We start from the raw sequence: 22,388 nt of genomic DNA, 5'->3' as shown, positions 1-22,388 counted from the left end.
ACCATTACAGCTTGAACAAAAGATATAATTGATGCACATAGGCTAACACATATGAATTAAAGTGCACACTAATATATTTCTCTTGGATAATTTAAAGAGAATAGTAAACAGTCGAGTTTCGATCATTTTTCGTGACTAACTGCATAAACAAGATAAACAATAATATTTTATTAATCCAAAACGATTAGTTTTTATTTACACAATCACAGAATTAATACTGTTGGATAAGTAAACGCCTGTACAATGATTTTTTCAACATCCACGGTACTTTATAATGTTAAATCAGGGGAAAAAAACACGTTTTGCCAAGTTAGTTAATGGATTCGTCTACAGAAACTTTCTTTAACGCAAAGTTAGCATACACACAAATTCGTTTCATGTTTTTTTTTAAATAATTAAAATAGTTTTCAGTTACTACACACGTTACAATCTAACATTGTGTAAAAGGAAAAGGAACTTTCAGACGTGTTTGTAACTGTTAGCGTTAGCATACATTAGCTCCAGTCGTGTTTCTTAAAGCAAGTTACATTTCATATCAAACTGTTTTAAATTACTAAACGCTGTTACAACCAAACACTGTGGAAATGTTTTAAGCTCTAAATTCGCTAATTATACAGAACACAAGCAGTAAAAAGCTTACCTTTCTGACCGGAATCCACGTGAACTCATTGAAAAACCAAACTTTTTCTTCTTGTGATCTTCGTGCCATGGTGGTTGACAACCAGCTTTTTGGAGCATTACCGCCACCGTCTGGATTGGAGTTTGTATCAGGAGTTTAGTAACGCATGTGTTTATTATGAAACCAACTTCTGCTTAAAAAAAAAAAACAGTCAGCACAGGCGTGCTATCTCAAAAATAAGCGAATTTTACATAGTTTTTCTCTAGATGACATGTATAATCTATTTATAAATAATATTGTTTTGTTTGCGTCTAAACATTGCGACCATCCACACTAAATATTCTTTTTTTTTTTTTTTTTTTTTTTTTATTTGCTATCGTACCATGAATATTTTCTCAAATTATCATTAAACGTGGAGCTAACAGATTACTAGATAAAATAAGAACTTAATCGGTTGCCATCAGCCGAGTCCTTGCCAGAAGCGGCCAGGACTCTACAGACAGACTCGGGCCGGATATGGTTGACCGGAATCGGGCCAGTGCTTTACAGCCGCATCACAACCGCATGTGCGCGAGCGAGCTGCGGGCCGCACTCGGCCCGGATAACACTCGCCGAAGCCGAGTCGGAGCCGGAGGCGCCGGAGGGCAGCCGAGCTCGGGCCGATTACTGTCTGCTATCTGGGGTAATTTAGCTACCTGGCAGAGTTTTTGACGGTCTTTGTAACTTTAGTCGATGGTTAAGCTCCAGAAAAGCTAATATTTATGAGGTGTTTGACAGTTAAAGTTCTGACTGCAAAGTAAAAAGGCGGGAAATAAAGAATGCTAAATTTAAAGGGATAGTTCACGTTCACCCCCCCCCCCCCCCCAAAAAAAAATAAACAAATAAAGAAGTAAAAATAAAAGACAATTCTGTCATTATTTAGCTAATCATTCTACGTTTGTTACGAACCTGTTTCAGTTTTGTTGATCACAAAATACATTTTGAAAAAAAAAATCTTTAACTTAATGACTATGAATGTCAGTGGTTATCAGTTTCCAGCATTTTTCATAATATCAGAAAAAATGTAAGGTTTGGAGCCACCTGAGGGTGAGTAAATGGTTTGTAAATAATCTTGGTAACACTTTAGTTCAGGTCACAGTTTATAACAACTGGCTTTTTAACTGTCTGTTATTAAGAAATTAACTGTTCATTAGCCGTAAATAAAGGATTAACTAAGTCTACATCCCTAATCCTACCCAAAACCTAAACCCTACTCATTAATTCATTAATTTTCTTTTCGGCCTAGTCCCTTTATTAATCTGGGGCAGCCACAGCGGAATGAACCGCCAACTTAACCAGCATATGTTTTACATAGCAGATGCCCTTCCAGCTGCAACCCATTACTGGGAAACACCCATACTCTCCTATTCACACACATACACTACGGACAATTTAGCCAACCCAATTCACCTACAGCACATGTCTTTGGACTTGTTGGGAAACAAAAGCACCCGGAGGAAGCCCACGGCAACACTGGGAGAACATGCAAACTCCACACAGAAATGCCAACAGTCCAAGCCGAAGCTTGAACCAGCAACAGAGCTGTGAGGCGACAACGCTACTCCATGTGCCACCGCGCTGCCCTAAACCCAACAACACAAAAAAATTCTATAATCAATTAGTCCTGACAGCATATGTTTTTACAGCATTGTAACTTATTAAACTTATTAAGTTAATCATGATCTAACTTAATTTTATAAGTTATGCAAACTGTTTTAAGTCAGTTTAACATAATATTAGTCCAATTGACTCATAAGGTTAATTTGATCCAGCTTAAGTATTTTTAACAGTGTACTACCTTACTTACTATTAATAAATGATTAGTTATTAGTTTATTTAGCTAGTGTTAGTAACAGTTTTGTTTTTAATACCGTTTTTTTAATTGTTTGTTAATACCGTGAATTGTAACCTAAAGTGGTACCATCATCTATGGTTGAACTATCCTAATAAACTCAAAGAACCAATTTAGCATAAGGGTTCTTTCTTTTGTCTTGCAGCAAACAAAAACAAATAAATAAAAGCTCATAGGTTGACTTGGGCTTTGTATACAAGTTGTTTTCAGCGAGTAATTGCAAGATACACAATCTTATTATTCATGTTTATTTGGTGCTATAATTAAGGTTAAAATGGAAGGAAAGTGTAGGTATTTCTGTTTGAACAAAGACAGCAGTATGATGGTTATTTCACCTAACAAATACACAAAAAAAAAAAATTCATTGGATTTACTTACCGTTACAGTAAGTGTGGTTGCAAACAATTTATATAGGCTGAATTTAAACAAAATTAAGTTAAACGTTACTAAATTTAATTTTTGTTTAAATTCAGCCTATACACTCACCGGCCACTTTATTAGGTACACCTGTGCAACTATTCGGTAACGCAAATTTCTAATCAGCCAATCACATGGCAGCAACTCAATGCATTTAGGCATGTAGACGTGGTCAAGACGATTTGCTGCAGTTCAAACTGAGCTTCAGAATGGGGAAGAAAGGTGATTAAAGTGGCTTTGAACGTGGCATGGTTGTTGGTGTCAAACGGGCTGGTCTGAGTATTTCAGAAACTGCTGATCTACTGGGATTTTCACGCACAACCATCTCTAGGGTTTACAGAGAATAGTATGAAAAAAAGAAAATATCCAGTGAGCGGCAGTTCTGTGGGCGCAAATGCCTTGTTGATGCCATAGGTCAGAGTAGAATGGCCAGACTGGTTCCAGCGGTTAGAAAGGCAACAGTAACTCAAATAACCCCTCGTTACAACCGAGGTATGCAGAAGAGCAGCTCTGAACGCACAACATGCTAGTAAGGTGTACCTAATAAAGTGGCCGCTGAGTTTATAAATTCAATGAATTTTTATTCAGGGTAGAAGAACATCAAAACAGCATTTATTGTTAGAGATCCATAATAAAATTGACAAGATTTTAGATGAGAGATGATACTATACTATGTTCCTAATCTACAGTAACAAAACACAATGCATTTTGGAAATTTGGATTGGAGGTGCACTATCGATTGTCTAGGGACAGTTTATTTGCTTCAACTGAAACAGCACTGAATAAAAAAATTACTTTAAGGTTTTGAGAACTACATTAAGTGGTTAAAAAACAGCATTTGTTCCATACACATGTACTGAACCAAAATACCTGTAACATAAATGAAATTGGCAAAAACAACTCCCTCACTCCAAACTAAAACAAATGAATGAACAATACAATTTATTCTGTCCAATTTAAAGTCATCAAAAAACACAACTCACCTTATTTCTTAATTCTGGTTAAAGTATGCAGACTTGCAGAGACTTGTGAAGCCATGCACAATCTGTGGCCGACAGCTTCAACTGTTGTAGTTATAGTAACTGTAAACACTGATACCAGATTAAGACGCCATACCTTCATTGCTTTTTAAAGATTTCCTGAATGGGTGTAGACTGGGGGGAAAACCAGCTAAACACTGGTCCATTTTGTACACACTCAACATGTTTTCATTGGTCTGTTTTTGTATCGTAGGCTTTATTTTTCTTGTCATTTTTTCTATTTGCACTTCAGCTCAAATCTTGATTGCACTAGTTTATTCTCATGGTTGCTTGACACAGTGTTCAGAATTGCAAAATTAGGTTGTTCTGTTTGTATTGAGTTAGCGTAGGACGGCTCCAGCTTTCTCAGTTGATAATTAACTTGTAGATTTGTGTTCTTTTTAGATGGACTAAATTAATACATAATGCGGTTTATTTTATTATTTAAAAATTCTGCCTTTAATATAAATGTTTAGATTTTGGGATCTTACTCTTAAAATTAAAAATAAATAATCAATAAATAAACAGCAAGTAACACAGTGAATTAAATAGGACATTAAGTCCACTGCCAAAAAAAGTTCCATTCCTATTACTGTTTACTATTTTGTGTATTTAATTCGAGATTTACTTCCAAGTGTGACCAAAAGGTGAGTGCCTTATTTTATTTTGTGTATCTTTTCAGCTGTATATGGTTGAGAGAGGAAGCTCAGTGAGGTTTATGCTGTTAATTTTCATCTTTGATTTTTGCATTAGGTGAGCTAGTACTCTAAACTTAGCTAGCTGCTTTCTGTTTGTTGTTTTAAGCTATACTCACTCAGTTTGACATCTAGTTTCTGTTAAAGTACCTATATTTCTATCAAATAAATTATACATTTCTAAACCTTGTGCTGACTCTTCACTCTTATCTTTTTTATTAGTACTAATTCAATATTATTCACCAAATTTTAGGCTTTTTTAAATTTTTTTTACACATTTTAGACAAGAAGGTCGTAACACATTGGATCAACTTAAAAAAATTAACTTAAAAAACAACAACTTTTTATTTTAGGTATAGCATGTTAATGTAAAGTTTATCTAATATTACACCTTGTACAGTGGTGAAAGACAGAAATTGTATTATAATTGTATATTAGTTTTTATTATTTAAAATGTTATGTATATATTTTACATTAACAATCTTGTTGTTTAATTGATTGCTTTATTTAGATATATACTTTCTCTGCTGATCCTCATTGTTTTTTATCAGTGCAATTTACTATGAATATATGCAAATGCAAAGTAAAACCAAAGTTGATAATCAAATAAAAAAAAACAACAACTCTCTGATAAATCATGTGATCATAAACAGTAATGATGGGTTCAAACAAACCGATCGACAAATCAAACACTTTTTGACCTGGTCCATGTCCTTGTTAGGACAATGATTGACTGATGAGTGACGGCCGGTGATGTTTGTTGTACTGTCATGTTTAAAAGATTGAAAACCTCTCAAAGTCCCTGCCTGTCAATGCTCCGACATGGAGGTACACAAAGCAGTTCTTTTACTTGGTCTCTTTCTTTTTACAGGTAAGGATGCTTAAAATGGTTTAAATTTATCTCATATTTGTGATTAAAAAATACTAATTTAGCATTTGTTTATCTTTATATAATTAACATGATCATAATATCTCCAGGTTTTCTCAGGAGTCACAGTCAAAGCACAGGTACTGTAGGAAGTTTAGTTCATGTTTGACACAAAAATCTTTGGAGATCAAAGGTTATATCTTTATATTTTAGACTTATTCTGAATTAAGCTTGCATTTGTGACTTACTTTTTCTATATTTCAACAGATGTTCTGGAAGCATATATTAAAACTGATGGGGCCTGGATAGTGAAATTGCCTAAATCTCAATATACTGTCAATACAGTGGAGGAATGTGCCGTCAAGTGTAACAAAGAGGTTTCCTTTACATGCAGGTGCATTATTAAAACCTTCAAAATATACTGTTTAGCACTAAAGCAGTCTAATGTGTGATCATCCATGCTATTCAAATAAAATTTGGGATTTATATGTGCTTGTCAGGTCCTTCTTGTACATCGAAAAAGATCAGGATTGTGTAACATTACCTGCCAACTCAAAAACTGATCAAATACTGAGAAGAATGAGTGCTGCCCTCTACGAGAAAAAGGGTAAGATTTGATCATCTAATCCATTATTTTGTGGTTTTGAAAGTTTGACAGCGAACTCTCTAAGTAATTTAAGCACTCATCACTCTTGTTTGAATTGAGCTTTAAGTGCACTTGGAATTAATAGAGACAGGCTTTTTCTTGTTTTATTTTTTCAAGAGCCTGGGTTAATATATAATCCGCATTTATCAAAGTGTAGTTTGGTCCATGTCAGTAAACAAAGTGAAGAAGACTATCTAAAAATCCATCATCCAATGAGGGATTGCTCATGCATGTATTAGGCACTGACCCGGTTACAAAAAATTGTCCTTAACAAACATTTGTTCTCTGTTCTCTGGTTTTGGTTTAGGAGCCAAATTTTACATATTAAATAATGTTGTGATTCAACTCTGCTACATAAATATTATCACTAAATCAAATATCAACTGTATTAAAATTTGTCACAAATTACCATGTAGCAGTGTAGAAAATGGGCTAGGTTAATGCTTGGCTATCACATGTAAACACAGGTTCAAAATACTGCAGATCTTGGTTCACCTTATGAAACATCAATAGATATAAGAAGCATTTTACAACAGCTTACTTTTTTGCCCAACGTACGCACAGTTAATGGGTCACATTTCATCATTCGCATCTTTTTTACAAGACCAGTTTTTCTGTCACAAACCCTAGCGGACTATGCAGAATGTACAGTAACTACCATTATCCACAGTTCTACTGTATATCGACATCATTAGTAAACAAAGCGTTGTTAAGTATGCTGTAACCAATTGATTGAATTCCTTCATACAGAGTACTTACTGGAATGTGTAAATGGCATTGGCATGGACTACAGAGGGACAAAATCCAAGACAAAATCAGGGAAAACATGTCAGCGATGGGAGGGAACTTTCCCCCATGTACCCAAGTATGCTTCTTTATCAAATTTGTGTTTCAGGATGCTGTAAAAGACAAAATGTTTATCACAGTGAACAGCTAAATAACTTCAGTCATATCTTCCCGCAGCATAACACCAAGAGCTTACCCAAAAGCAGATTTGGAGTCCAACTTTTGTCGAAACCCAGATGGAGATAAGGGGGGTCCCTGGTGCTACACCACAGATCCTGAGAAACGATGGGAGCACTGCAATATCCAAGACTGCACAGGTGCATTCAGCAATTAAACTTGTACATAATGATAAGAAATCATACAGATGGATGGAGAAATCCCATGCAAAATCTCACTGTTGCTTTCATTTAAAATGAGGGAGTAGACTATTTGCTTTATAAACAAATCCTACATCTAACCCCCTGGTAACATCATTACACTGATAACTATATGGTGTGATAAAATAAATTGAGAAGATTTGCTACTTAATCATGCAAATATTTAGAAATGATCTTGTACCTTTAACTAATGGCTCATTTTCACTGAGTGGTTACGGTGCGATACAGTTAAATACAGCACACATTAATTTCCATTTCCACTGTTATAAGTATCAAAATAGTGAAACATAGCATACATTTTGGGACCCTTTCGCAAGAGTACCTTGCACAACAGTATTGTAAAAGGTTGGAGCAATACTCGCAGCTGAATGCTATTGGTTTACAGAGAATCATTACTTGTGCATGCAACAAGAAAAGGGACCAACAACACTGGAAGTGCCATTTTAAAATACACAGCTGAAACATGACATAATAATGATACAATAATGACACACAGCTATGAACAAAGATTAAAGAGCCCCCATTATGCATTATTAAAGGCCATATTTTGGTTTTGGCTGTGTCCAACAACAGTCTGATATGCATGCAAGGTCTAAAACACTTTCATTGTCTTATAATATGCATTTATTTTTACCCAATTATCTCAACGACTCCCAAAGGATTTGTTCAGCGATTTATTTGTTCCCTAAACCCCTCCTCAGCCCAATGCTAATCTGCACTGATGACAGCGTGAGACAGAGAGAAAAACCCACCATGGCTTATCAACATTGTTGAAGTAGTCAGAGTGCAGAGTATATGTGTGAGCCCAATGCAGGAGTGCATTAAAGCAATGTGGTAAAACACCAGCATGTTGCTCTACTCTTAACCATGACACACATTCAGTATTAATCCACACAGTGGCAAAAGCTGAACTTTTTTGAAACTTGACCGCTGCACGCGTATAGGAACAGCTGATAGTGGCCATAGCATTGACAAACGGCAGAGGATCGCAAGCTCACAAACGCATTAAATCCATAAACAAAGCGGCACGTGCTGCGTTTTTAACGTGGCTTTAGATGCGATATGAGAATATAAAGAGTTAACCAGATACAGAACAAGTTGCGTAAAGTGGTTACAAGTAACAGAACAAAATTAAATACATAATTTGCAAGCTAGAGAAAACAAGGAGACAACCATTTTAATTGCACTTACTTACACTTGTGAAATGAAGGAAGAAACGGATCCATGAACTGTGTACTGAGTTCCTGTCAAGCTCTGACAAAGTCCCATACATCAATAGTCTTTTCTGATCCTTCCTTTAACCAATGGCTGACGAATTCCCTGTTGCAGGGTAGATTATTGCATTAATCACCAGAACGTGGAACTCAGAACTCATTAATGTTCACTCATCTTCAGTCAGGATCAGTCCTACACACATCTGCACTCTGCTAGTGATTGAAGGGAAAGGCGCGTTCACGTTTTACCAGGACCAGCACTCCATATTTGGTATTGTTTCATGTCAACGTTGATAACGTTTATTGATTCGGATGAACACTGGATTATTTAAATGACTCTAGTTGAATCTTTTATTTTTTAAAAATCTATATTTTTAAACAAGATGCACTTTCAGATTTAAGACCTTGGCTGGATGTTTTTATTCATTTAGAGCTGTTATGCACTGCATGGAAGGTCATTTTCAAAAACCCATTATATGGGCTCTTTAAAGAAAGCTTTTCTTCTTGTGACAAACAGCCACATGCCAAGAAGTAAGAGTACTGTTGGCAGTGGAAAAGCAAGCCTGGTCAAGGTGACCTGTTTGAATCGCATTGAACAGTACCGTACTTCTTAGAGAAAACAAGGCATTATGTTCTTGTGGAAAAGCCTTTTCATAAAGGGATTAAGTTGCTCAATTTTATTTGTAAAATTGGAAAAAAGTAATGTACAAGGAAACAAAAAGGAATTGTCCTTTAAATGTGCCCTTCAATATCTGCAGAGGAATGTATGCAGTGCAGTGGAGAAAACTACAGAGGGAAAATCTCCACCACTGTGAGTGGATTCACCTGCCAACGCTGGGACTCTCAGCAACCCCAAAACCACGGTTACCTTCCTTCAGCGTAAGACCCTATTATTTAAAGCCCAATTGGCATATGGCCTATTTTGTGCATTTTTAACTGTGGTCTGTCTTTTGTAGTCTTCCTGATAAGTACTTGGAAGAGAACTACTGCAGGAACCCCGATGGAGAGCCCAGGCCCTGGTGCTTCACCACCAGTCCATCCAAACGCTGGGAAGCTTGTGCCATCCCTCGATGCAGTAAGCAATGTTCTCGTTAATATGAAACTTCAAGTTTTGTTTTAATTGTTGACTTCTCATTTATTTCTTTTAGCAACTGAACCACCGACAATTGTACCGGAGCTTACCTGTGCAAGTGGAGAAGGTAGTTCCTACAGAGGCACAATTTCAGTCACAATCACAGGGAAAACATGCCAGCAATGGACATCCCAAAGTCCTCACAAACATTCCAGATCTCCAGAAAATTACCCATGCAAGTAAGTATCAACATGTTGGGTGTTATGGGACAGATTCTGCTTGAATATGTGGTGTTTTTTTCCTACGATTTCGTTCCTCCATTTCTCTCCATCTTTTACCACAACAAATTTAGTTCTCTTTTTGCCTTGATTAAAAGTTTTCCAAATGACGCTGCTTCTTTTTCACCCAATGAACCTTGTTTTAGTCAGCGAAAATTAGGATAGATTTTAGCATAGTTTTTATTTTGTTTTTCCATCGCTTCTAGTCTAGTTTTAAAGGTTTCGTCATAAAGGTATGTTGACAAATATATTTAGTCAGAGTTTTCAATGATGAAAGCAACACTAGTTAAAAGCAGCAGCACTCTCTATGCAGAAGTTGTGAAGCAATCAAAGCACAATAAGTAAAGCACAATAAATACGGCAAATAAATGTGCATTACATTATGGAGCAGCTAATTAAGATATTCAAGATAACAGTAAAATTACAGGCTGGTTTTGAGAAGTGGCAGAATGAAGCTCTGAAAACAATAATAAAAAGGCACTCCAAGAACAGAATTTGGAACCCTTGAATAACATGTCCACTCCTGCTCTTCAAGAGTTTTACTCTACCCATAATTTAACATTCTGAAACAGCTAATTGAGGCCTTCAGGGTTACTAGAAACACGAGTTGAAGCTAAACTCCACAACACTGGGCCATCCATGTACAGGGATTTACATAAATGAACTAGAAGAACAAAACAGACAGATTTTACATAGCTTAAGCTATCCTTTACAACACAACTATGACTTGCTTTAGTATGCCAAACATAAAGGGAATATTTACAGCACAGAGAATGCAACAAACCTTAAACTGTATTTCTATCGCAGAGGCCTTGATGGGAACTACTGCAGAAATCCTGATAATGAAAGAAGTCCATGGTGTTACACTACAGATCCTGAGACCCGCTGGGAATACTGCAGTGTGCCTAGTTGTGGAGATCAACCTAGACCTGGTCTGTTTTGAAGGACTTATTACAAAAAACATTTACAATTAAATGTAGATTCTGCTGTTATGTCATATTACATTACATTATATACTCCTAGTACTGATAAAAGAGCCATAAGTAATGTAAATATATGATCCCCAGAGGAGCCCGTGATCCCCCAGGGTGAGGAATGTTATGAGGGTGATGGAAGTTCATACCGAGGTGTCATGTCTGAGACCATAAGTGGAAAGAAATGCCAGTTCTGGACATCCATGGAGCCTCATCGACATTCCAAAACACCTCAGAACTTTCCCAAAGCGTAAGAAACTACATCAAACTGTGCCAACTGTTGCAAACTTTAGTTTTACTGATTTCCCCTCTGGCGCATGTCGTGATTTATGCAGAGATCTAAGGAGAAACCTGTGCAGAAACCCAGATGGAGACAGAGCCCCTTGGTGTTACACCACAGATCCCACAGTTCGGTGGGAGTACTGCAATATTGAGCGGTGTGACAACAGGCCCAACATACAGGAACCTCCTGCCAAACCAGCAGCTACAACTCCAACACAGTCTACTCCAGCTCAGTCTACTCCAGATCAATCTGCTCCCTCAGAAAAAGGTGCATCCACCTAGAAGCTAAAAAATTATGTTAGATGTAAAAAGTACCATAGACTAATTTCACGCCAAGTCATTAAAAAAGCTAAATCAAGGCAGAAAAAGAAACTTGGAAGTATCGCCTGAGTCACACAGGAACGTTGTGTACCTGGCTGTATATCTTATCAGCGAAGAGAAAGTGACACAATTTTATCTGAACGGAAAGTGAAAATAAAGAGGATGTCAGAACTCATTTTTATCTAAGTTAAGGGAAAAGGCACTAGTTAGCTAACGTTTTCTTTCCCAAACACACGGTTTAGATGCCATTGAACAAACTCTTCCTCTTTCACTATATTAGACTTGTCACGATACTGAATTTCGGTACTGAAATAAAAAAACTGTCAATTTCCCGTTAACATTTAAGCGCTGTTAAATTCAACACCACTGATTTGCCATTTGCCGCACTTCACTGCCGTTTAAGAGCGCAAACACAGATGAACAATCGACTTTGAATGCTCCAATGTCCGTGTATCTGTGTTGTACTCGGTGAAGAGTGGTGAACTGATTACCTTCATGGCCAATCACAGTCATTTCTGTTGAGCACTGGTGAATGCTATTTCAAATCAGCGCTTAGATGTTAGCAGGAAATGGACGTTTTTAAAACTTTAGTACTGGGACAACACTATTACAGACAGCGCAAGGGTGTGCTACAGATGACTGCATTGTTTTACCGCTTAACAGGTTACATAAGCTGCATCCCAAATCGCATACTTATGCACTATTCTACTCCATTTTATAGTATAAATAGTGGAAGTAGTGTGTTCACACTGAAAACTCAAAAAATAATAAGTGCACTTTAATTACCCGGATGATGCACTCATTCAGCCGCTAAAATGAAGTGTGTAATGATGGACACTTCACGCACTCAACGACTACAGGTTTGCATTTTCGCTTAGTAAAAAAAACATAAGTGTGACATTTGGGACGACACTACATACATATACTATCCTGTTGAGTGTGTAAGTGCATAAGTACATAGTGCATGAGTGCATAGTGTGTAGTGTGCCATTTGGGACGCAGCTATAGGTTGAAGCAGTGAAGCCCTCATGGTGTTTAAATGGTGCCATGAACTGAAGCCTAGGAGGACACTCTTAAAGAGATTGTGATGTTGTTTAATGTCTTATATGCTTTAATTGTTTAAATTAAACTGAACGGAATGATATTAAAGTGATGTTTACACCATTTATGCATTTTAAAATGGCCGCAACTGCTGGCAGCCTCGCTTTCATGTTTTAAAATGGCGGCCGCATGAAATAAGCGTATTGCATTTCAGAGACGATGTGAGTTACAATGTTTTGTTTCTTTTAACAAGATTGTAAAAATGGCAATGGAGCAGAATACCGGGGTTCCACATCCATGACTGTCATGGGAGTGACTTGCCAAGCATGGAGGTCAATGACCCCTCATCAGCATGCCAGTTTTACCCCTGAAACCCATCCAGACAAGGGTCTAGAGTCTAATGTAGGTCTTTGCAGAATTTGCAAACTTTTTCACAGAAAATGAACAATATTTTAACCATTTTTTATTGATTGCCTTGTTAGCAATGCAGAAACCCAGACAGTGATGTAAATGGGCCTTGGTGTTACACAACAGACCCAAGTAAAAAGTGGGATTACTGTCAGATCCCAGACTGCGGTAAGGATTCTCAGTTTTCCTCTTGATTTGTTGAGTCCATTGGCAAGGGAAATTCACAGATCAGTCAATCTTTGTTACTGGGGCTATAAAAGACTTGCTATGCAACATTTATAATATGCACTTCCTTTCTAATCAGAGAGTCTGAAATGTGGACAACCAGCAACAAAGCCCAAGCGCTGCTTTGGGCGTATTGTCGGGGGATGTGTTTCCAAACCACATTCCTGGCCTTGGCAGATCAGTCTTAGGACCAGGTATAGAAACAAGCTACCCTTCAGTTCACCTTGGTCCTAAATGCCAAGACTATATGCAGTTATTAACTGTCATTTTCTGTCATACCAGAGGCAAAATTCATTTCTGTGGGGGAACATTAATTGATCCACAATGGGTCGTAACTGCAGCTCACTGCCTTGAGAGGTATGTGATCAGTTTTGTGTTGTTGTCTCATACAGTTTTCACTCAACATTTTGTTGTAAATATTGACCCTGAAATGAAGTTTACAGCCATTCACTTTTCTAGCTTAGAGGCAGCGGAGTAAAGTAATGGAGTATAAATACTCAAATGACTAATTGATTAGTTTTCCTTAAGAATTGTACTCTATTAAGTAGTTTCAAAAATGTGTACTTTGATTTTTACTTGAGTACATTTTTAGCGCCCTATCTGTACTTTTACTGCGCTATTTCCCTTCAACATGCAGTCACTAATTTATGTTTGTTTTTTTCTTTTCTTTGGTGATTGGCTAAGTAGAATAAACAGACCTGTGACTCCTATCCAATCAAATTGCATAATCACATTAGACAGATCAACTCAAAACACAGGTATTTTATAAATATAGCAAACATTAATTTCCTTCGTCTTTCCTTTGCTAGGCGATTTCCAAAAATCTAATTCAATTTATTAAACTTTTAGAATGGCCATATTTTATCCATAACCTACTGAAGAACAAAATAGTTAATAGTAGCATTGTTAACATATTAATAATCAACATTAAAAAACAACATGCAAATAAAAAGTCGTCAGCCTTTTGATTTTTTTTGCGACCTCAGGGGTGATTACGTTATATTACGGTCTTTCTCAGTGGCTTTGGTGCATTTCTCACAACACTATTTACATTTGCACAACAGGTCATGCATTTCTTAAAACAATTAGTCATTCGTGCAAATCACAGTAGCAGTTTTTCATTCCTCCAACAAAGTGCAAATGCTTGTGGACGTGCATCAACTGCTTTCATACAACTCTCTGCTGTTTTATAACATTATCATTAGCTTGTCATGTCAGTCAAAATTAACTAAACTTGTGAATGCTGAATAGTCACTCCATATAAAGCTAATTGTCCTCATTTCATTACTTGAGTCATTACATACAACAATGTTGAACTAGCTGTCAAACTCTGTCAAGCTAATTTTACTATTAGTTTTATATGGAATGACTATGCAGTAAAAATGTGAAACATACATATTCAGTGTCTTGTACTCAGATTCCTCACTAAATGCAGTGTTGTCTAACTCTACTGTAGTGTTTAAATGGCTGATGCAAATAGTATGTCTTGAGCATTTTCAGGAAGTGTCACCAAAATCTGACTTTTTTGCATTGGAAAAAAATGTAGAGAGAAAACTGTTCTAATGAAAACATGACAAAGCCATTTGACTATCTTGTTCATAAGCAATGATGTCAAGACTTTTCATCTTGATGACACTGATACTTTCACTGACACGAATGCTTGCCTTTGAGGAATGAGCTATTCATTTTGAGCAAGAGACGCTTTTGCAGGTAATCAACTAGGTTTTGCAGTTTGAACTAATTATTTTGAGAAATGCATTAACTGTTGTGCAAATGTAAATAGTGTTGTGAGAAAAGCACCAAAGCCACTTAGAAAAACTTTAAAGACACAGTAAATAGCATCAGACATAGCACATTGATATTAAGGCACCAGATTAAACTTTCTGACACCTTTACAGCACTCACATACATTAAAAATAAATACAGGCCACAACTGAACATGGAGGATGGTCTCCGAGTGGCGTTCTTCAAAATAAAAGGATGAATACACATGGGGCTATTGGTATGTGTGCGCGTTGTGTGCAAGGATTGTATATTTGTAACAACCTCAGAGAATATTGGGGGTCACAAGTCACTGGCATTGTTATTTCAGAGTCTTTTACTTGTACTTCTTTTTTGGGGCAAGTAATGGTATTTTTAGTATTTTTCAGAGTATTTTTCAGTACTCATTCCACAACTGCTTGGAGGTGACTATTTCATTCTTTATAGAGCTTATGAACTTGTGCCATTTATTTTGCAGATCTGATAGTCCATCTGCATACAAGATCATGCTAGGAATCCACACAGAGCGAGCAACTGAATCATCAAAACAGGAGCGAGATGTTACAAAGATTATTAAGGGACCAGCTGGAACTGACATTGCTCTTCTCAAGTTGGACAGGTTACAGTCTTTTGTTGTAAACCGATATCTGTTGTAGTAAAAAAAACAAAACAAAAAAAAAACACACCAGTAAAGTGTGTGATGTTTTAGTCATTTACTGTAAATAGTAGCCATGCTAAATATGTAGACACACATATGAGTAAATAATGCATCTCATCTCTTAAAGGAACACTTCACTTATGGATGGATGGATGAATGGATAGAACGATAGATAGATAGATAGAACGATGGACAGAACAATGGATAGATAGAACGATGGATAGAACAATGGACAGACAGACAGACAGACAGGCAGGCAGGCAGGCAGGCAGGCAGGCAGGCAGACAGACAGACAGACAGGCAGGCATAGATAGATAGATAGATAGATAGATAGATAGATAGATAGATAGATAGATAGATAGATAGATAGATAGATAGATAGATAGATAGATAGATAGATAGATAGATAGATAGATAGATAGATAGATAGATAGATAGATAGGCAGGCAGGCAGACAGACAGACAGACAGACAGACAGACAGACAGACAGACAGACAGACAGACAGACAGAACGATAGACGGATGGATGGATGGATGGATGGATGGATGGATGGATGGATAGGCAGGCAGACAGACAGACAGACAGACAGACAGACAGACAGACAGACAGACAGACAGACAGACAGACAGACAGACAGACAGACAGACAGACAGACAGACAGACAGACAGACAGATAGATAGATAGATAGATAGATAGATAGATAGATAGATAGATAGATAGATAGATAGATAGATAGATAACAACCTTATTTCTAATAAACGTGATATCAAGACAGCTAATGGTTTTGTCTGATTTCAGGCCTGCATTAATAAATGATAAGGTGTCACCTGTATGTCTACCAGAAAAAGACTACATTGTACCCAGCAATACTGAATGCTATGTAACAGGATGGGGGGAGACACAGGGTAAGTACTGTATAAGAAAATGGATGCACTGCCACAATTTGACCTAAAAACACAAATAACTAACAATGAATAAAGATTATACAATGTACTTATCTGCAAGCTCTTCTGTCTCTTAGATACTGGTGGAGAAGGCTACCTGAAAGAGACCGGTTTCCCTGTAATTGAGAACAAAGTCTGTAACCGTCCATCATTTCTGAATGGCCGTGTGAAGGACCATGAAATGTGTGCTGGGAACATAGAAGGTGGAAATGACAGTTGCCAGGTACAGTATGAGAGCATTCAGGACATTTTAACCTGCCTAGTTAACCTCATTAACCTAGTTAAGCCTTTAAATGTCACTTTAAGCTGTATGGAAGTGCCCTGAAAAATAATTAGTAAAATATTATGTACTTTCATCATGGCAATGATAAAATAAATCAGTTATTAGAAATGAGTTAATAAAACTATTCTCTTTAGAAATGTGTTGAAAAAATTTTCTGTCCGTTAAACAGAAATTGGGGGAAAAAATGAACAGGCGGGTGAATAATTCTGACTTCAACTGTATTTATATATATATTAGTGGTGTAATGGATCTCAAATTTCACGATTTGGATCACACTACGGTTTTTGAGTCACGGATCGGACCATTTTTCGGATCAGAAAAAAAAAAGGGAGGAGACAAATGCAGGGTTCATATGTTCATGGAAAACAGATATCTGTATGCTTGAATATAGGTTATTTACTTCTTTTCTGTCCTGGTCAATCACATGCTTTCACATTATCAATTTTCAATAATCAATTTTACATAGATATAAATATAAACTGAAACTAAATAGATTGTTGCGTGTTTTACGAGATGCTGTAATAAATTTGAACATGTATTGTTTTTGTTTTACCACGCATGTAGACATTGCATGAAACATAAGGTCATGAAAATTTACTTGAAAAATGGAAAAATCATGGAAAAGTCATGAAAGTTTAGTAGTAAAAATGTGTATGAACCCTGCAAATGTCATTTACATCCCATTTATTAAAAACAGCACTGCCAGACACTTTTGACACTTTAACAAACAGAACATAGAACCTGTTATTTTATTGAAAATAAAAATCAAGAAAGAACCAGCTGAAAAAAAGGAAAATATTCAATATGAAAAATTGCTACTGTTGCTGATAATGCTAAATATAGAAATCTAACATCTTGTTCAATGGATCATATTTATTTTCAATTAATAATTCAACAATTCACTCATAAAACATCATGTTTCATTATAGGTGGATCATTTCTGAAAACTTATTCAGTGACACAATTTGATGGTTTGTCGCCACCCATTGGTTACACAATGTAATTGCTACAACATTCATCAGCGTCAAGTTCCATTAAAAAGTGATTTTATTCTTTACCATAAACATCAGTGATTATATCTGAACTATGAACTGTTCTCCCAGCACTTCTGTGTTATTTAATCGTTTTAACAAACTAAAAAAGTGTAAAAACTTAATCTCTCTTAATCAAACGCAGATTTGACTGCAGCGCTTAGGATTAATAAAAATTTGCAAATCATTATCATTCATCATTTATGTTGCGCGGGTTTGAATTGAGATTGCAATCTTTTAATGTTAAATCATGCAGCTTCACACTGAATGCATTAATGCAGGCTAAACAAACAGTGACAGAAAACTCCTTTAATTAATAACCTAAGAAAGCATTTAGGTCCCACCACAACTTTTTTCATCATCATACTATAGGGAAGCCAAAATGCTTTTATACACAAGATTTGAATGACGCAGGAGGCGATCTCTCTCTCTCTAAAGTTGTTAATCCGCGGGTCACGTATATATATATATATATATATATATATATATATATATATATATATATATATATATATATATATATATATATATATATATATATATWTATTATATGTATACACATACATACATACATACATATATATATAAATATATATACACACACACACACATATATACGTATGTCCATATATATATATATATATATATATATATATATATATATATATATATATATATATATATCCTCTTTCACAAACTTTGCATTTACTTAAATATTTGAGATGAAAGTTTCTCAGGAAACCCATTGCTTTTTGTAAAATAGTGCAAAGGGTTTGTAAGACAAACATTACGTTAACGTTAAACATGCTAAATAATCTGCCAGTGACATAAGTAAAATAACCTTTTAAATTGAAAACAATATTATTTTACTTATTAAATATACATATTAAATATGAAATATTATTTACCCCACTGGCAGATTATTTACACTAGCATGATATAAGAATGACATTTTTAACTTGTTATTTCTAAAAGCAAAATAACGTTTTAACATATCTAAAAAATACTGAATATTTAGACAAGAAACAAGACAAAACTCTTTGTTAGGAAAAGCTAAAAACTACAGTGTTTTGTAGTCTAACCTGTTCCTCAAACTCTTTTAGGGTGACAGCGGTGGACCTCTCGTCTGCTATGCACAGAACACCTTTGTCCTTCAGGGAGTTACATCATGGGGTCTGGGCTGCGCTAATGCCATGAAACCGGGAGTTTACACCCGAGTCTCGAAGTTTGTCGACTGGATTGAACGCAGCATAAAGGAAAACTGAGAACTGATCGGATCAATCAAATGATCTACAACAGAATTTAAGTGTACAACTCATGATGAAATAATAATGAAAATAAAGTGATATTCTAAGAGACCCTGTTCAGAAGTTCAATAGTTACGGTTGAAGTAAGAATTATTATCCCCCCCCCTGTGAATTTTTGTTTCTTTTTTAAATATTTCCCAAATGATGTTTAACAGCGCAAGGAAATTTTCACAGCATGTCTGATAATATTTTTTCTGCTGGAAAAAGTCTTATTTCATTTATTTTGGCTAGAATAACAGCAGTTATACATTTTTTTAAAACCAATTTAAGGTCAAAATTATTAGCCCCTTTAAGCTTTTTTTATTTTTTATGATTGTTTCCAGAACAAACCATTGTTATACAATAACTTGCCTAATTACCCTAACCTGCCTAATTAACCTAGTTAAGCCTTTAAATGTCACTTTAAGCTGTATAGAAGTGTCTTGAATAATATCAGTCAAATATTATTTACTGTCATCATGACAAAAATAAAATAAATCAGTTATTAGACTAGAGTTATTAAAACTATTATGTTTAAAAATGTTTTCTCTCTGTTAACGGAAGAATAAACCAGATGTCTTCCACTATGAACAGGCAATTCCCAGTGAACATGTTTTATTACAGAACTTTCTAGAATGTAATCAGATCTGGTAAAGGAAAAATAGTTTGAATACATTAAACAGTCGGTAAACATTCTTTTGAGAAAGTCTCTTTATTTGTGTTCCACCATACAAACAGTTCACAACATTCAAGCCCTAATAAGAGATAGAATAAGAATATTTACCAGTGCTTTACAACACAAAGATATTTTACTGGGAGTTTTTTTTTTTTAATAAAAGTAATGGGAAATTAAAATACAGTAACTCAGTGGTTCTCAAACTTTTTTCATCAAGTACCACCTCAGAAAAAATAGTCTCTCCAAGTACCACCAAAAACAAGCAGTATTGAAACACAGTAGCGTAGTAGGCCCAGTAAAGCAGCTACAACTCTGCACAGTAAAAAAATGTGGCAGATTACCTCAGAAGTTTAGGCTATATGTCATATTATCTACATCATTTTTGATAAATTTTGAAATGTGTTTAGCATGACATATTTCATTCCTCCGCGTACCACTAAAAGGAAGCCTGCGTACCACTAGTGGTAGACGTACCACAGTTTGAGAACCACTGCAGTAACTAATATATATCTAAAAATATACAGTAACAGATCATCAGTTTGGAAACAAAAACAGGTGCTGACAAATACCGCTCCATTCATTTGATCTGTTGATTGTGTCTGATCAAATATTCATTCATTCATTCATTCATTAATTTTCCATCGGCTTAGTTTCTTATTCATCAGGGTCACCACAGTGGAATAAACCACCAACTATTCCAGCATATGTTTTACAGAGAGGATGCCCTTCCAGCTGCAAACCATTTCTGGGAAACACCCATACACTCTCACATTCACACACTTGTAACACTACGGTGAATTTAGTTAAGCCAATTCACCAGTAGCGCATGTCTTTGGACTGTGGGAGAAACTGAAGCACTTGGAGGAAACCCACAGAAACACGGGGAGAACATGCAAACTCCACATAGAAATGCCTTCTGGTCCAGCCAGGACTCAAACCAGCAACCTTCTTGCTGTGAATCGACAGTGCTAACCACTGAGCCACCGTGTCCCTGATTAAATACATAAACCAAATTCACAATCTGACAATGAAAAAGAATCCAATTTATTTATTCTCTTGCCAGGTTGATTTTCATGTGAGAATAAACAAGCAGCACCACATACAAATAATAATAATAAAGTTACGAAGGGTTGCTGTATCCGCTCTCAAACCGCTGTAACGTCTTTGTTTTTGGTCACATCAGAAGTCATCAGATTCTCTAGCTGTTGACTCTGCTGAGGGTTTTCTTTGTTTCTGTATGTACAGTTCACATTTGTGAGTGAGGAATGTTACCATGGTAGATTGTGTATGCGCAGAGAGTAAAACCTCACCTGTTTGGATGTTCAATGTCGTCGATGGTTTCTGGAAGAGGCACACCTTTGGTTTCAGGTAACAGCAGAACCAGTCCGCCAGCCACAAAAGCAAGAGCACCTGTCAGGAAACAAGCACTTATTTTTAGATTGTTTAGTTTTAGTGTTGTGCTCATCGCATATCTATAAGCTAGTGCAGGCCCGTAGCCTTCACGCACTCAACAGCCGCAGCTTGGCTCATGTAGCGGAAGGGGTGAAGCTATCAGGCGCACATGTTGGATAATTTCATTTGTTTTGGATTGTAAAAGCAAAATTCTCCTACGAGAGTGATTATAGCGCCTCCCGATGATGAATGCGGTTTCACTCATGGCAGGTATTATTTGGTAGTTTGGTTATTCATTTAACTAATTAGTGAACCGTCAAATGTCATCAGGGAAACGGTTTGAATTTCCGCTAAGTAAAAAACCCATCAGTGGTCCATTTGGCACGACACTACATACATATACAGTTGAGTGTGTAAGTGCATAAGTACACAGTGTACTGTTTGCCATTTAGGACGCAGCTAAATTTTGCCTGGTAATTCCCAGCCCTGTTCCTAAAGGCACATCAACAGTACACATTTTCAACCTCTTCCTAATCAAAAACACCTGAATCAACTCATCCGAACATTAGAAGAGACTCCAAAGTCTGAAGTTAATGGGTCAGATAAGGAAGGCATCCAAAATATGTAATGTTGGTGTGTCTCTAGGAACACGGTTGGGAAACACTGATCTACAGATTAATACATTATATATACAATTTTAAAAACATACAATCTTGTAAATTACAGCGTACTGTACATTTTCTGACCAATAAACAAATGACAGATTTAGGGCTCTATTTTGACGGTCCATGCGCAGAGAGCAAAACGCAGGGCGCAAACGCTTTCAGGGCGTGTCAGAACGCATTTTTGCTAATTTACGGATGGGAAAATGCGCTTTGCGCCGCGGCGCATGGTCTAAAAGGGTTGAGTTTATTTTCTTAATGAGTTATAGGTGTGTTTTGAGAATAAACCAATTAGAGTCTCATCTCCCATTCCCTTTAAGAGTCAGCTGCATCGCGCCAAGAGCGCATTCGCTATTTACAGGACGTAAAGTAAGTCTAAGTGGAAAAAATGAGCATTTCACAAGCAAACAGTTGACAGTTTTTTAACAGAAAACTGTTAAACAGAGCATCTACTGCGTGAGAATGAGAGATAATGGATCTATTTTTACTTTCGCTCTTGGAGAGGGAAACCTTTAAGCACAGACATCAATTAGTCTATAAATAATAATTGCGTTTGTTAA

The 22,388-nt window shown here is 36.3% G+C and overlaps 3 protein-coding genes across 10 annotated transcripts in view; 1 reads left to right on the top strand and 2 right to left on the bottom strand.

The window, feature by feature from the left end:
- The window catches only part of si:ch211-140l13.3, a 41,342-nt gene extending 37,346 nt beyond the window's left edge, over positions 1–3,996 (bottom strand). For 3 of the 7 annotated variants that reach the window (XM_073933655.1, XM_073933657.1, XM_073933661.1), the window contains exon 1: positions 3,911–3,996. The gene's annotated coding sequence lies outside the window, so the exon portion shown is untranslated. Of the gene's footprint in view, positions 1–1,314; positions 1,485–3,910 lie in introns of those variants that run through there. The other 4 variants (XM_017352700.4, XM_073933658.1, XM_073933656.1 and 1 more) reach the window with 2 other exon arrangements.
- Positions 3,997–5,445: 1,449 nt separating this feature from the next.
- Positions 5,446–19,791, top strand: plg (plasminogen). 2 transcript variants are annotated; one of them, XR_012395380.1, is made up of 20 exons: positions 5,446–5,512; positions 5,620–5,649; positions 5,777–5,903; positions 6,010–6,116; positions 6,906–7,020; positions 7,119–7,258; positions 9,291–9,411; positions 9,489–9,607; positions 9,681–9,843; positions 10,690–10,814; positions 10,950–11,106; positions 11,192–11,406; positions 12,754–12,902; positions 12,983–13,076; positions 13,213–13,327; positions 13,416–13,490; positions 15,373–15,804; positions 16,251–16,459; positions 16,576–16,721; positions 18,916–19,168. XR_012395380.1 is itself a non-coding variant. In NM_201472.2 (20 exons), exons 1-20 carry the CDS (start codon positions 5,464–5,466, stop codon positions 19,075–19,077), a joined length of 2,457 nt encoding a protein of 818 aa, NP_958880.2. In that variant the 5' UTR covers positions 5,459–5,463; the 3' UTR covers positions 19,078–19,791. The 2 variants fall into 2 exon arrangements, 1 of the variants encoding a protein (NP_958880.2); NM_201472.2 differs by having other exon boundaries at positions 5,459–5,512; positions 15,373–15,513; positions 16,353–16,459; positions 18,916–19,791.
- The window catches only part of slc22a2 (solute carrier family 22 member 2), a 19,586-nt gene continuing 16,989 nt past the window's right edge, over positions 19,792–22,388 (bottom strand). The window contains 2 exon segments of the mRNA NM_213150.1: positions 19,792–21,007; positions 21,085–21,184. Of these exon segments, the coding sequence (NP_998315.1) occupies positions 20,920–21,007; positions 21,085–21,184 (188 nt within the window). The 3' untranslated portion in view covers positions 19,792–20,919.

The sequence above is a fragment of the Danio rerio genome, chromosome 20 (assembly GCF_049306965.1).
Source record: "Danio rerio strain Tuebingen ecotype United States chromosome 20, GRCz12tu, whole genome shotgun sequence".
In the NCBI taxonomy this organism is placed as follows: domain Eukaryota; kingdom Metazoa; phylum Chordata; class Actinopteri; order Cypriniformes; family Danionidae; genus Danio; species Danio rerio.
Note: the sequence above shows the minus strand (reverse complement) of the source record. Positions and strands in the feature narration are given on the sequence as shown.

What these genes read in the sequence shown, in the direction of transcription:
- plg (NM_201472.2), top strand. Translation starts at nt 5,464, where the DNA reads ATGGAGGTACACAAAGCAGTTCTTTTACTTGGTCTCTTTCTTTTTACA. An exon ending in TGGTCTCTTTCTTTTTACAG is followed by an intron (nt 5,513 to 5,619) that starts GTAAGGATGCTT and finishes TAATATCTCCAG; the next exon opens with GTTTTCTCAGGAGTCACAGT. An exon ending in ATCTGCTCCCTCAGAAAAAG is followed by an intron (nt 11,407 to 12,753) that starts GTGCATCCACCT and finishes TCTTTTAACAAG; the next exon opens with ATTGTAAAAATGGCAATGGA.